The sequence below is a fragment of the Prionailurus bengalensis genome, chromosome B2 (assembly GCF_016509475.1).
Source record: "Prionailurus bengalensis isolate Pbe53 chromosome B2, Fcat_Pben_1.1_paternal_pri, whole genome shotgun sequence".
Classification (NCBI taxonomy): Eukaryota; Metazoa; Chordata; class Mammalia; order Carnivora; family Felidae; genus Prionailurus; species Prionailurus bengalensis.
This window is the reverse complement of record NC_057349.1, coordinates 30,517,917-30,532,575: the sequence shown is the minus strand read 5'-3', so window position 1 is coordinate 30,532,575 and position 14,659 is coordinate 30,517,917. Positions and strand designations below refer to the sequence as shown.

Genomic DNA, 14,659 nt, shown 5'->3' with positions numbered 1-14,659 from the left:
TTTAAATTATTTCCAAATAAAAAAGAGTTTTATTTTTTTAATATATGAATTTTATTGTCAAATTGGTTTCCATACAACACCCAGTGCTCATCCCAAAAGATGCCCTCTTCAATGCCCATCACCTACCCTTCCCTCCCTCCCACCCCCCACCCCCATCAACCCTCAGTTTGTTCTCAGTTTTTAAGAGTCTCTTATGCTAATAAAAAAGAGTTTTAAAAAGGGAAGGTACTCCGGGCACACCAGGATGCAGCTTTGGGTACCACAGTGCTGGGGCTGTGCATGGCTATTGATAACACCTCCAGCCACCCCAGACTCTCAGCTCTCTGTGCTACTAAGGAAACTCAGTGTGTGACTGACCCTGGAGCTGTCCTGGGTTGACTTGAAAAAGGTAGGATGAGTCAGGGAAATGAATTCTCTTTTGTCGTTTTATTTACTCCAATTATGAACTCAGAAACTGACATTCCGTACATCTCAGAGATCGCTGTGGTAGAGAAAGGGAAGGGAACCTACCTAAATATAGAGTTTGCGCTGGATAATCCAGACTGCACATTTCAGTACCGACAATGTCCATTTATCATTGATATTGGTTTTATACGTTTCCCAACAAAGGAAGGCCAAGATTTCCCCCAGAACCAGCCCAGTAACTTGCCCATTCCCCCAAAGGAGAAAACTAAGTCCCCAGCAAGGGCCAAGGTAATGGCTAGGAGTGCCCTGCATTCCCACTGCCAAGGTTAGTGGTTTCAACTTATAGAAAGTTGCAGATTGTCCAAGAAGCACGGATACTAACCTGGAACAGAAGATGCCTCAGCACCCCACACCTCTGTTCCAGGCCCTGACCCTCCCAGGGCAAGGGTAAGCCACCTTGTCATTCTCATCTCTAGAAAGGGGAGACCACACAACAATAGAAGAACTGGGACTGAACCCAGAACCTCCCCTCCCAGCCCGATGCTCCCGTCCTGTTCACCTGCCACACCATCCCACTCCCCCTCTCCCCAGGGGTTGTCAGGGACAGAAGGCCCCTCCCTCATCCCCCTCAATGTTGTTCCACTCCTCCCCCTCCCATCATTAGGGTGTCCAGGACATTGTGTGACTCAGGAAACAGCTCAGATGTAAGGCTTGCAGTGGGCAGAGGAGGAGGAAGGGGCCGTGGGAGCAGAGGAGGTGGCTCCTGCATCGGTGAGGGCTCTGAGGGTCCTTGCCTGAGGAAGCAGAGGATCTGGGTGTGGGGCGGTGCTCTGGAATGCAGCCCCCTTCACTGCTGCTGCTGCTGCTGCTGTGTCACTCAGTCGTCAAGACCAGAGGTGAGGCATGGGGTAGGAGAGGTGACGGGACCCATCTTCCTTAAGAGGGTGTTGATGGGTTGGGGGCGGAGGGCCAAGCCCCATGCTTTGAGAGGACACTGGGTGGAAGAGAATCTCACCACCATCACCCCCCAAACGCAGGGAGAGAAGACTCTGCTGCTGCAGCTGCACAAACCAAGGCTTTGGGGCCTGTGCCAGGGGCGGTGACTGTCTGGGGAATGGGTGGGAGGGTGCCCGCCTCAGGGAGAACCCAGTTGGCCTTAGTGCTGGCGGACAGCAGGCTCTTGCAATCACATTTAGGAGGTAAAATGTGGCCACCTGCTAGGGAAGGCGATGAGAAAAAAGCAGGAGATGGAGACATGGGAAGGTCAAGGGCTGACCAAGTCCCTTTCCAGGCCCAGCTGTCCCCACCCCCCGGATGGCTCAATGCTGGGCCCTTCCGGGAGGAAATCCCTTCAATGTCTCAGCCATTCACCTTCCAGGAGTCCCCTGGGCCCCCCTCCTGAGCCCTGTTGTCTCCATTCCAAGGGATGGAGCCTGAGGCTGGACTTGGAAGGCTGGCTAATAAACAGGAAAGGGGGTGGGGATTAGGAACTGAGAGGATCCCTAGGCCTGGGATGGGGGCGGGGCGATGCGAGGGCAAGAGCACCACTCTGGTAGGGATCAGGCAAGTGCAGAAGTGGTGGTGGCTGAGAGCACATGTGGGGCTGCTGCAGGCAGCAAAGCACCCAGAGAAATCTGGGAGCGCAGCGCTCCCCACTCCTATGCCTTCCTCATCTCCATCCCTAGTGCTTCGGTGTGGGGACTTCCCAGAACCCTGTGCCAACAGAGGCACCTGCCTGAGCCTATCTCAGGGACAAGGGAGCTGCCAGTGAGTGTGTCTCCTGGGAGTGGGAGACCAGAAATGGGGAGGGAGAGCTGGGGAGGAGGAGGGACTGGGAAGGAAGGAGAAAGGGAGGAGGTAAAGGCACTAAAGGGAAACAAATGAAGGCAAAGGAAGGGAGGTGGCAGAGAAGGCAAAGAGGACCCAGTGACTTAAGTTTCCACTCTCCTCCCCTGCTCAGGTGTGCCCCTGGCTTCCTGGGTGAGACATGCCAGTTTCCTGACCCCTGCCAGGATGGCCAGCTCTGCCAGAATGGGGGCAGCTGCCAAGCTCTGCTTCCCGCCCTCCCAGGCTCCCCCAGCCTTCCCTCTCCCTTGGCCCCCAGCTTCTCCTGCACCTGCCCCTCTGGCTTCACTGGCCACAGGTGCCAGGCCCAACTCAAGGACCCCTGTTCTTCCTTCTGTTCCAAAATGGGCCGCTGCCATATCCAGGCCTCAGGCCGCCCACGATGTTCCTGTCTGCCTGGATGGACAGGTGAGCGCTGCAGTGGTGGGGAGGACGGGACAGCCAGGAACACTGGACTGGGAAGTGGGGTGGGAAAGATGGAACTGGAGTCTGCAAAACAGCCAGCTCCTTTGAGGACAGAGGCTGTGAGAGTCAACAAGCCCTCTTGCTGACCATTGACCCGAGCCACATTCACCAGCATGGCTGTACCAATGGTTAAAACGTTGAAGTGTTTTCCAACCCGTTAGTAAATGGCTACTGCCATAGCCCCTTAGTGCCCCAGCCTGGACCCTCGACCCAGTAGCTAGAGGGTTAACGCCTAGCACAAGGCAGGGAGAGGGGAACCTCCTGGATTCTGCATAATGGGCATCTGGCCTTTAACCTTCCTAGTAGGAGCCCATAACAGCACCTGGAAAGACTGTGGTGGTGGGAGGTGTAATGGGGGTGGAAGGGATCTGACCCAGAGAGAGGAACGGGTATCATGGCAAGGAAGAGGGGTGCAACCCGGGGATGAGGGTGTGGGACCCCTGGTGGGCAGGGTGTCCTAGCCCGGGGAAGCAGTCAGGGGTATGGGACAGAGGTGAAAGCCCCTGGAGAGGAAGGCTCCTCTGATCTACCAGGAGGGAGGGGACTGGACAGGGCAGTGAAGACCACATGGGGAGGAAAGTGATCTGTGAGGGATGGACTAGAAGAGCAAGGCTTCTCAAACGTGGCAAGGCACAGCAATCACCTGGAAAGCCTGCAACATACTGGTGCCCACGTCCCAGAAAGGCTGCTTTAGTGGGTCTGGGGTGGGCCCAGGCATGGAGATATTTTGAGTGCCTGGGTAATTCTGAGGATTTGGGGGTGGGAGACCAGCCTCTCGTGGTGTGACAACAAGGAGGACTGTCAATGACAACTTGCCAGGCCTTGTGCTTCAAGCAGCGGCCCACGTGTCCAGTGCCAGCTCTGCCACCGATGAGACGCGCGCCCTTGCATCAGGTAGTTAAGCTCTCTGCATCCTCAGTTGCCAGCTGATGTCCACAATTCATAACATTGTCGAGAGGAGGAAAGGGAGTGATGTTCAGGAGGTGGTCACTTAGCCCAGTGCCAACCGCCACCACCGCCGTTGCCACTGGGGGGAACAGATGAGATGTCTGTCTCCTTATCATTATCTGCAACACTGTACCCACCTAAAGATTAGGAAATCCAGACAAGGGAGGCCAGACACACCTGAGGGCACACAGCGGTGGTGGCACAGCAAGGTGCCGAGTCTGGAGGCCAGCTGCTTTTCTCCTCCCCACCACGGAAAGGCCACCAAATTTGGAAGGACACTGTGTCTCAGTGGTCCTCCAAACCAAGCCATTTTTTTTTTCAAACCAAGCCATTTGAAACAAGGTTCTCTTCACTGCAATTCGTAGCAATGTTATTTCTGTCTGTGTAAATAGAAGGTTAAATAGCGACATTAACTCTAAATTTCTTGTTTGAATCCATGAAATCACACCTGTACATCTCAGTCACAAATATTTGTAACAAACTCCCTGATGAATCCAAAGTCACAAAAGAAAGAAAAAGAAGGAGAGGAGAGGAGAGGAGAGGAGAGGAGAGAAGAGAGGAAGGGAAAAAGGAAAGGAAAGGAAAGGAAAGGAAAGGAAAGGAAAGGAAAGGAAAGGAAAGGAAAGATAGCCTTTACCATCTCTCCCCACTTACTCCCTGCCCCCCAGGATTCACTGGCTCCCGGTGTCAGGAGGACATCGATGAGTGTGGAAGCTCTCCCTGTGGCAACGGTGGGCAGTGCCAGGACCAGCCTGGATCATTCCACTGTGAGTGTCTTCCAGGTAGACCAGTGCTCAAACACTGCAGGGAAGAGTGGGGGCCAAGTGCAGACTCCCCTGCAGGTCCCTGACCCTCCTGCTGTGCCATAGGCTTTGAAGGCCCTTGCTGTCAGGCCAAGGTGGATGAGTGTCTGAGTGGCCCATGCCCCACTGGAGCAAGCTGCCTGGATCTCCCAGAGCCTTCTTTTGCCTCTGCCCCTCTGGCTTCACAGGTAAGCAGGGGAGGTGTTAGAAAGGACTGGCAGGATAGTTGAGTCCATTAGGGGTGGAGCAGAGGTCACTGCTGGATATTCAAGGGTTGGACTGTAAAAAGAGAATGAGAATGGAACCCCTTCAAATTATTCAATGCAAAACTTGCACAACCTGAGGCTGACAGCAGGTGTTATTTACAGGGCCCACACTGGGCCCAAGATGAATGGTGTGATTAGGGCTTGGAAACAGGATGGGGTTCAACAGGAAGCCATTCATTTCCTTATTTAGAATGTATTAAGTGCCTACTATGCACAGCCAGACACAGACACAAGTTGGTAAGAGACCTGCTCTCCTCAAGTGGCTTTAAATCTAGTGCAGAGAGACCAAGAAGTCTCCTGTTGGTTATAGCCACAGGTGCTCTGAGAGAGGACTGCACAGGATTCTGTAAGAGCACAAAGGACCAGCCAACCAGACTAGAGATGACAAGACTTCATTAGGAGGTAATGGCTGAGCTGAGTCTGGAAGAATGAGTAGGAGTTTGTCAAGACAGAATGATTACATGTTTTAGCTGCAGGTAACTGCATTGTGAAATCATGCCATGCAGGACCCTGTGTGCCATTCTGAGGAAGTTAGACAGTATCCTGAGGCAACAGGGAGCCACTGAAGGACAGGTTCGTGGGGAGTGAGCAAGTCATATGTGGCTTTGGCCCCATCAAGGACATAGAGGGACTCTGTTTTCCCTGTGACCCATCTCCCCACCCCAGGTCATCTCTGTGAGGTTCCCCTGTGTGCCCCCAACCTGTGCCAGCCCAAGCAAAAATGCCAAGATCAGGAAGACAAGGCCCACTGCCTCTGCCCTGACAGAAGCCCTGGCTGTGCCCCCGTTGAGGACAACTGCACCTGCCACCACGGACACTGCCAGAGGTAACCTTCCACTGTCCTCTGGGTCCTCCTCAGCTAGGCCAGGGGGAGACAACCAGGGAGGGGTGAGTCTGCAAGAAATGACCAATAGGGAAGAAGAAGGAAATGGCCAAGTTCTGAGGTCAAAGCCAAGGTGAGGGATCCACTAGTGAGTGCTATCCCGTGAGGGGAGAGTTCATAAATAACAGGAGAAACGGAGGGCTAGAGGGTCAGAACAGGAAGAAAAACATGAAATCCCAGGGCCAATTAATCATACATTAGAGGGGTACCTGGGTGTTTCAGTCAGTGGAGCGTCGGACTTCGGCTCAGGTCATGATCTCACAGTTCATGAGTTCAGGCCCCACGTCCAAGCTGTGCTGACAGCTCGGAGCCTGGAGCCTGCTTCAGATTCTGTGTCTCCCTCTCTCTCTCTGCCCTTCTCCCACTCTCACTCTGTCTCTCTCTCTCTCTCTCAAAAATAAAAAATTGAAAAATTTGAAAAAAAATCATACATTAGACAAATATTGAACATCTACTATGTGTGGATACTTTTCCAGGCCCTGGAGGAATGGCACAAAACAAAAGAGACAAAGTGTCTGTTCTCATGGAGCTCTCATTCTAATGAGGAAAGACAGATAACAAACAAATTATAGAAGAAATGAATATACATATTCATACATATATGCGAAGAAAACAAGCAGGAGGCAGGTATGGAAGGGGGACAATGCTGAGAACAGAGCCACTGAAGAAGGGGACCAGAGTCTCAGGGCCAAAAAAAAGAAGAGATCAGGGGGCTGGGTGGCTCAGTTGGTTCAATGTCCAACTCTTGACCTCAGCTCAGGATGTGATCTCAGGGTGGTGAGTTCAGGTCCCACGTTGGGCTCCAGACTGGATTGGATTCCGGAATGGGCGTGAAGCCTACTTAAAAACAGAAGAGGTGCCTGGATGGCTCAGTCAGTTAAGCATCTGACTTCGGCTCAAGTTGTGATCTCGCGGCTGACAGCTCAGAGCCTAGAGCCTGCCTCAAATTCTGTGTCTTCCTCTCTTTCTGTCCCTCCCCAATCACACCCTGTCTGTCTGTCTGTCTCTCTCTCTCTCTCAAAAATGAACATGAAAAAGAAAAAAAAAAGAAAGGGTCTAACCAATGATGAGGAGTGGGGAGGGGAGAAGAAAAAATCACCAGAAGAAGAAAACCACCCTTCTTTTTCTCGTTATGACCAGATCCTCATATGTGTGTGATGTGGGATGGACAGGACCAGAATGTGAAGCAGAGCTAGGGGGCTGCATCTCCACGCCCTGTGCGCATGGGGGGACCTGCCACCCCCAGCCCTCGGGCTACAACTGTGCCTGCCCCACAGGCTACACAGGTGAGGCCCTTCCCAAACCACAGACATTCTGGGCTGGCCACCTCTAATCAAGAGCAAGACCAGTAGAGGCATGTGTCCAAGGCCTCTGGGTCTTGGTCACCACCAAGGAGAACTGGGCATGTGCTGCAGGGACCACAAGCGATATGCAGGAGGTGGTAAGAAAAGAAAAGAGGTTGGATGGAAGACAAAAGGGATGGGGATGAGGAAAAGGAAGGGGAGATAAGTGGAGGAAGACAGAGAGAAGAGGATGCCCTTTCTCAGACCCCACTCATTTCCCTCAGGCCCACCTGCAGCGAGGAGCTAACGGCTTGTCACTCAGGGCCCTGTCTCAACGGTGGCTCCTGTAGCCCCAGCCCTGGGGGCTATTCCTGCACCTGCCCTTGGAGCCACACTGGGCCCCGCTGCCAGACAAGCACTGACCACTGTGCCTCTGGTGAGTACCTACCATGTTCTGGGGCTGGGCCACAGGTGGATGGAGGAACTGGTCAGGGTGTGTTGGTGCCGTCTGATAAAAATCAACTGGCCACCACGAGCTGCAGTTTTGATGGGGGCAGCAGGGAGTGCGTGTATGTCCTGTGCGGGGTGTGACTAAGGTCACAGGCCAGGTATGGGTAAGGAACCCAACCCCTCACAGCCTCCTCTCTCCAGCCCCATGCCTCAATGGGGGTACCTGTGTGAACAGGCCTGGCACCTCCTCCTGCCTCTGTGCTGCGGGCTTCCAAGGCCCACGCTGTGAGGGAAGGACCCGTCCTAGCTGTGCAGACAAGTGAGCAAAGACCCCGAGAGGAAGGGAAGGGGCCCCTCAGCCTTCCCACCATTCCTGTCCATCTCCTCTGGGGCTCCAGGCTGCCTTGAATTCCACATCCCACATCCTTTCACTATGACTCACTTTCTGGTTTTCTATCTCATCACCGCGTCACACACTCCCTCCCCTTTGGTTGCCGGGACTGCCTCCCACCATGCCTTGTCTCTGTCCTGTCCAGCCCCTGTAGGAACAGGGCAACCTGCCAAGATGGCCCTCAGGGTCCCCACTGCCTCTGCCCCCCTGGCTACACAGGAGACAGCTGCCAGGTGAGGGGTGCTGAGCCAAGTGTGCTGAGGAGGGCGGTGGCTGAAGGGCTTTGGTGGGAGGGTCTCAGGGACTAGAAGAGCAGGGAGCTTGGGAAGGTAACCACATGAAAGGGGGTGTGGAATCTGGGAGTTGAGCTCTAGCTTGAGGTTTGCATGGAGTAGAAGTAAGGAAAGGATTTCTGATCCCAGGAACTGTTCTGGGATGTGGGGGTGGGGGAGGGAGGCTATCACCTGGCTCCAGACCATTCAGGAGAGAGCTTGACAGGGAAGGATTTTGAGCAGCTGGCAGAAAACCATCTCTGGGCCTGAACACATGACACTCAGTCTTGCCCCATGCTCTCTCCTAAACCTCAGACTCTGGTGGACATCTGTGCCCAGAAGCCCTGTCCACACAATTCCCACTGCCTCCAGACTGGGCCCTCCTTCCAGTGCCTGTGCCTCCAGGGATGGACCGGGCCTCTCTGCAACCTTCCGCTGTCCTCCTGCCAGAAGGCCGCTTTGAGCCAAGGTACTAACCCAAGGACCAACTGGGGAACAGATGAAGAGAGAACGGGTGTCCCTCTCTACCCGATCCCTAAGGGCATCCACATACAACCTTTGACCAAAACAACCAAGAGTCAAAGTAACACAGACCAACCACTACTGCTGATTCTATAGCTCAGCCCTCCTATCACCATGCTCAAAGCAACTCAAGCAACACCAACCAACCCAGACAACAAGACTCCAGTTTATCACAACCACTGAGACATAACTCCATGTGAAGCAACTCAACTCTGTCACTATCATCATAACTCAGCTAGAATGGATCACACTTAACCCAACTTCACTCAGCTGCTGCTCCCAATCATTTTCATGTTATGCCAACCCCCTTGTGAAAGAATACCCCCCCTCATTCAAATGAGGTTTAATATGAGCAGAACTCAGGAAAGAGACTACTGTGGGTTAGGGGATGGGAATCACAGTGAGAGAACATCACAGGATGCCAATTCAGGGGACAGACTTAGGCACCTAAAGTTTCCGCTGAGTTCTTTCTTCCTTGACACTTGTTTTAAGCCAAGAATACGGTTGCTTATAATGCTCTAATAAGTTTAACAAGAGCTATCTCTCTCCATTCTGGCAGAACAGGCAGGAGGGGGATCTTGATGTCTTAATCTCTTCAGCACCAGAATTTATTGACTCCTCAGGCTCCAAGTGGCCTCCACCCACCCCAGGAATGTCAGTGATCCCCATGAGCCTCTCTGCTCTGTGTCTGGGGCCCCTGAGAACCTAACTTAGCTTTATCTATCCCTGTTTGCCTTTCTTCTCAGGCACAGAAGTTTCTTCCCTGTGCCAGAATGGAGGTCTCTGCATCGACAGTGGCTCCTCCTATTTCTGCCACTGCCCCCCTGGATTCCAAGGCAGCGTATGTCAGGACAGGGTGAACCCATGTGAGTCCAGGCCCTGCCAACATGGGGCCACGTGCATGGCCCAGCCCACTGGGTATCTCTGCCAGGTAAGCCGGTCTAGAGGAGAGCAGTAGGGGAGACAAGCGTGGGTGGATGTGGGAAAAGTAGTTGAGGGGGCGTGTAGTGATGTATTCATTTCCCTTTCCTTTACCCACATACCCAACCAACCACCAAGTCATGCCATTTTGCCTCCTAAATCTTTCTCAATTCTGTCCTTCCTCCTTCACCCTTTGTCCCACTGCCTCAGTCTAGGCCTTTGCTGCCTTCCACCCGGACACATGGAGCACCCTCCTATTGTCCCTGCCTCCCCACTTGTCCACCTATAGGCTCAACCTTTACTCCACTACCAGGGTGCTCTGTTGAAAACGTTAAGCTGACCTGTCACTCCCCTGCTTAAAACCCTTCAGTGGCTGCCCACCTCTTTTTAAAAAAAAAAAAATTTTTTTAATGTTTATTTATTTTTGACAGAGAGAGACAGAGCATGAACGGGGGAGGGGCAGAGAGCGAGGGAGACACAGAATCCAAAGCAGACTCCAGGCTCTGAGCTGTCAGCACAGAGCCCGACCCGGGGCTCGAACTCACAGACCGCGAGCTCATGACCTGACCCTAAGTCGGACGCCCAACTGACTGAGTCACCCAGGCGCCCCATTGTGGCTCTTTGTTTTGTTTTGTTTTTTCAACGTTTATTTATTTTTGGGACAGAGAGAGACAGAGCATGAACGGGGGAGGGGCAGAGAGAGGGAGACACAGAATCGGAAACAGGCTCCAGGCTCTGAGCCATCAGCCCAGAGCCTGACACGGGGCTCGAACTCATGGACCGCGAGATCGTGACCTGGCTGAAGTCGGAAGCTTAACCGACTGTGCCACCCAGGCGCACAATGTGGCTCTTTGATAGTGAAATCTAAGGCCAGCGTGACCCAGCCTTGCCTGCTTCTTAGGTCTCATGTACCCACATCCCCGCCCTCCCACTCTCTGCTCCAGCTGCTGTTGGCTTCCCTACACACCCCTTATACTGGCTCTCCAGTGTCCTTCCCCACCCACCTCCACTGGACGGTGCTCAAGAGGTGCCTTCCTCAGGGAAATGTCCCTAACTTCTCTCCAGACTGGGTTTGGGCCTCTCCCTCGTGGTTCAGATCACTGAGCAGAAGAGGCAAAGCTGGGATTCAAGTCCAAGCAGCCTGATGCCTGTACTCAGAAGGCTGACTTTGGATAAAAGGTGTGATGCAAATCCCCCAACCATCCTCTTTAACTTTTTAATTTTATTCTTTAACTTTTTATTATGACCATTTTCAAACATACACAAAAGCAGTGTACTAATTAGTAGCCAACACCCCTTCACCCAACACTCAGCTTTACCTCCCCTTTCCTGAGACTCCTTCCCTCTGATATCTCCAAGATACCCCCTCACCCGCTTCTCCCAGCCCTCCAGCCACTCCTCACGCTCTCTGTAATTCCCTTTTGCTCCACCTTTCTGAAGCCTGGTACTGCATTCTTACATGCTCTCCTTCCTCTTGCAAGAACTCAGCACATGGTACAGACCTCATCGATGACCCTTCTCCCACTAGCAGAAAGGTAAACAATTGGAAAATGGCTAAGGGTACTGGTTATGAAGTCACAGACTTGCACTGAATCCCAGCTCTGCCACCTGCTAGCCGAGTCATGCAGTCTTTCCAGGAATCATTTGCCTTTTCTGTAAAGTGAGAATCAAATGAGATAATTCACATACAAGTTTGTTGGGAGGGTTTTATGAGCTTATGTATAGAAATCATGCAATAAATGCTAACTGTCTCTCTGGTTTACTGAGAACGTCATGGAAGCAGGGATGAGTTCTAATTTTCTTCATGTTCCTAGTGCCTCAACAGTGCCTGGCATGTAGCAGGCATTCAATAAACACTTACAAATTAATTAAGAAAGCATGGCAGAGCCTGGCTGTCAGGCGTGTGATTGAGGGAGGGAGGTCTTACCAAAAACAGAACTATGTTTAATAGCATTGTATCATAAGATGGTTTGGGACTGCTGGAGCGGTTAAATTGCCCACTATTGAACAAGGGTATAGCATGGAGTTGAGATACAAGGGTGAAGCTACGCAGGGCTGTGATGGATGATCAGTTGAGTGATACTCTGAACTGGAAGGTAGGGAAGGGATTAGGCAGAATGTCTTGAGCTGGCTCCCCTGTACTGTTGAGATGGGCTGGATTATTGGTTCCCTGTCTGACCCTCTTTGCCCGCAGTGTGCCCCAGGCTACAATGGAACTGCTCAAAGAAATCCAACGCTTGTCAATCCCAGCCCTGTCACAACCATGGGACCTGCACCCCCAAACCTGGAGGCTTCTACTGCACCTGCCCTCCAGGTTTTGTGGGGCTGCGCTGTGAAGGGGACGTAGATGAGTGTCTGGACCAGCCCTGCCACCCCCCAGGCACTGCAGCCTGCCACTCTCTGGCCAATGCCTTCTACTGCCAATGTCTGCCTGGATACACGGGTGAGGCCTGGGAAGGTGTGTGTAGGCATCTCTGTGGCACAGCTGAGTTGACAACCCCCACCCACAAGGCAGCCTAGTCATCATGTCCATCCCCCTGCCTCCCCACCCCAGGGAATATGCCCCAGGATCCCTTCCTGTGCAGGTAGTACTGGGTCAATTCCCAGTAATGAGCTAGGAAGGGGGCAATGACTGAAGTAGCGTATGACATCTAACCCCACCCTCCACAGGCCAGTGGTGTGAAGTGGAGACAGACCCTTGCCAGAGCCAGCCCTGCTCCAACGGAGGGTCTTGTGAGACAACAGCAGGACCACCCCTGGGTTTCACCTGCCACTGCCTCCAGGTAAGTAACCACAAAGCAGTCTTCTCTGTTTCCCCCAACACTGGTGCCAGGTGAGAATGCCTGAGTGGGATCCTAGAGGGGAGTCTAGGGAGCACTGGAGTGGGAATTATTGACGAGAACCAGCCCATGTGAATGGCGATGAGTGGCTCTCAGAAGCAGTTCAGGGGGGCAGGCAGGATCAGGTGTTAGCATGAATGGATTTTCAGAAATCATTGGCACTGCCTAAGGTAAGGCCCCAGAGTCAAGCTGGGCGACCTTGGGTAAGTTCTTTTATGTGTGTGTGTGTGTGTGTGTGTGCGCGCGCGTGCGCGCACGCGTGGACCTCAGATGCATGAAATCAGGTTAATCATAAGCCTTTGTTCATGATACACTATCATCATTGGTTTGTGCACGGCCTTCTTTTTATTATTCTTACAACATAATACCCAGGAACCTAACCTAAGAATTACAACAGTAACGATGACTCACACGTACTTATATCTTCCTCTATCCTCTTCCCCTTCCAGAGAAAGAGAGTTTATCACCCTATGTCCAAGGATTAAGATAATATTCATTTACTACCACTCTATTAAGTGTTTAGTCTTCCAGGTTGTTGCACACAGCGGTGGTTCGTCCGTTTTCACTGTGTAATATGTCATTATGTGAAAAAAACATGGGCCATGGTTTCAACATCTATAAAATGACTGGATATAAACCTGATGTTCTCTGAGGCCCCTTCCAGATATGAGATTCTAGGGCCATCTGTGTTATCTTAACCCGAGAGTTTGCTTGAGGGGGAGTGGGAAGAATAATACAAGGGCCTTCCCCAACATCTCTCTCCTCTCCACAGGGTTTTGAGGGCCCCACCTGTAACCACAGAGCCCCCTCCTGTGGCCACCACCACTGCCACCATGGTGGCCTGTGTCTGCCCTCCCCCAAGCCTGGCTTCCCACCCCGCTGTGCCTGCCTCAATGGCTACGGGGGCCCTGACTGTCTGACCCCACCTGCTCCTCATGGCTGTGGCCCTCCTTCTCCATGCCTACACAATGGCAGTTGCTCAGAGATCCCTGGGCTGGGGTCCCAAGCCTTCTGATGCTCTTGCCCTCCCAGCTCTCCAGGGCCCCGGTGTCAGAGGCCTGGAGCAAAGGGATGTGAGGGCAGAGGTGGAGATGGGGCCTGTGATGCTGGCTGCAGCGGCCCTGGAGGAAATTGGGATGGGGGAGACTGCTCCCTGGGGGTCCCGGACCCCTGGAAGGGCTGTCCTTCCCACTCCCGGTGTTGGCTTCTCTTTCGGGATGGGCAGTGCCACCCACAGTGTGACTCTGCAGAGTGTCTGTTTGATGGCTACGACTGTGAGACTCCGCCAGCCTGCACGTGAGCCTAAAACCCTGACTTCAGGTTGGGGGTGGGGAGGCCTCTAAGTTACAGTGTGACCACAGCCTCAGGCTCCAGGCAGTTTCCACCCTTGATAACCATTGCCAAGTAGGGGTGGAAGACACTAGGCTCCAGCCCAGGGGAATAGGGCAGCATCAATATTTAACATGGGGACCAGGAAGGAGGGCACTGCCTCTGTCTGGGCTCCTAAGAGTTCTGAGAGCTCTGGCCTCAAGCCTCTCTAAGACCTGTTGCCATGGAGTATCTCCCCTAACAACCAGCACTCCTGAGGGAAAAGGTCTTTGGACTCTCCTTCAGGGAGACAGGAGAGCTTGGGAGGGTAGGGAGAAGGGACAGTCTTAGGAAACAAGGGTGTCATAGACATTAGAGTGTCTCGACTACCTACCACCCAGGGCCTGACTAAGCCCATTGCTCTGGAGCTGTACCCACCTAGCAACCTGTGCCCTAGAGGCAGTGGAATATCAGGCATCTCTCTGGAATGAAGAAGGGGGTCAAGTTTCTTTGGCGATCCTGAGTCCCTCTCACTCAGGCAAGGAGAGAATCATGAAAGCAGAAAGGGGACAAAGTTCCTAACCTACAAGGGAAGACAGATCAGGTTTGCAGCAGATCTATCCACAGAAACTTGGCAGGCCAGAAAGGAGTGGCAAGATATATTCAGTGTGCTGAATCAGAAAAATATGCAGCCGAGAATTCTTTATCCAGCAAGGCTGTCATTCAAAATACTAGGAGAGATAAAAAGTTTCTCAGACAAACAAAAATTAAAGGAGTTTGTGACCACTCAACCAGCCCTGCAAGAAATTTTGAGGGGAGAAAAGATGAAAAAAAAATTTATGTATATATATATATATATATATATATATGTGTGTGTGTGTGTGTGTGTGTATAAATACCAAAAGCAACAAAGATTAGAAAGGACCAGAGAACACCACCAGAAACTCCAACTCTACAAGCATCATAATGGCAATAAATTCATAACTTTCAGTATTCACTCTAAACGTCAATGGACTCAATGCTCCAAACAAAAGATGTGGGGTAACAGAATGATTAA

At 52.4% G+C, this 14,659-nt stretch overlaps 2 protein-coding genes across 2 annotated transcripts; both read left to right on the top strand.

Annotated features, from left to right (window-relative positions):
- The first annotated feature begins 1,890 nt into the window (after positions 1 to 1,890).
- Positions 1,891 to 2,803, top strand: LOC122489359 (neurogenic locus notch homolog protein 4-like). The gene is made up of 2 exons (XM_043591077.1): positions 1,891 to 2,172; positions 2,366 to 2,803. The coding sequence occupies exons 1-2, from the start codon at positions 1,919 to 1,921 to the stop codon at positions 2,799 to 2,801; spliced, it is 690 nt and encodes a 229-aa protein (XP_043447012.1). The 5' UTR covers positions 1,891 to 1,918; the 3' UTR covers positions 2,802 to 2,803.
- Positions 2,804 to 3,138: 335 nt separating this feature from the next.
- LOC122490437 (neurogenic locus notch homolog protein 4-like) lies at positions 3,139 to 13,984 on the top strand. Its single transcript, XM_043593144.1, is given in 16 exon segments — positions 3,139 to 3,158; positions 3,509 to 3,609; positions 4,332 to 4,430; positions 4,533 to 4,616; positions 4,619 to 4,654; positions 5,399 to 5,558; positions 6,756 to 6,901; positions 7,182 to 7,334; positions 7,550 to 7,667; positions 7,885 to 7,972; positions 8,327 to 8,480; positions 9,280 to 9,464; positions 11,649 to 11,664; positions 11,667 to 11,897; positions 12,125 to 12,237; positions 13,067 to 13,984. Coding segments are annotated over 16 exon segments (2,232 nt in total). The 3' UTR covers positions 13,595 to 13,984.
- The last annotated feature ends 675 nt before the right edge of the window (positions 13,985 to 14,659 follow it).

Bases quoted from the DNA above. Each gene is read 5' to 3' on its own strand.
- LOC122489359 (XM_043591077.1), top strand. From the start codon at position 1,919: ATGGGGGCGGGGCGATGCGAGGGCAAGAGCACCACTCTGGTAGGGATC. The intron at 2,173-2,365 runs GTGAGTGTGTCT...TCCCCTGCTCAG, and splicing joins CAGGGACAAGGGAGCTGCCA to GTGTGCCCCTGGCTTCCTGG.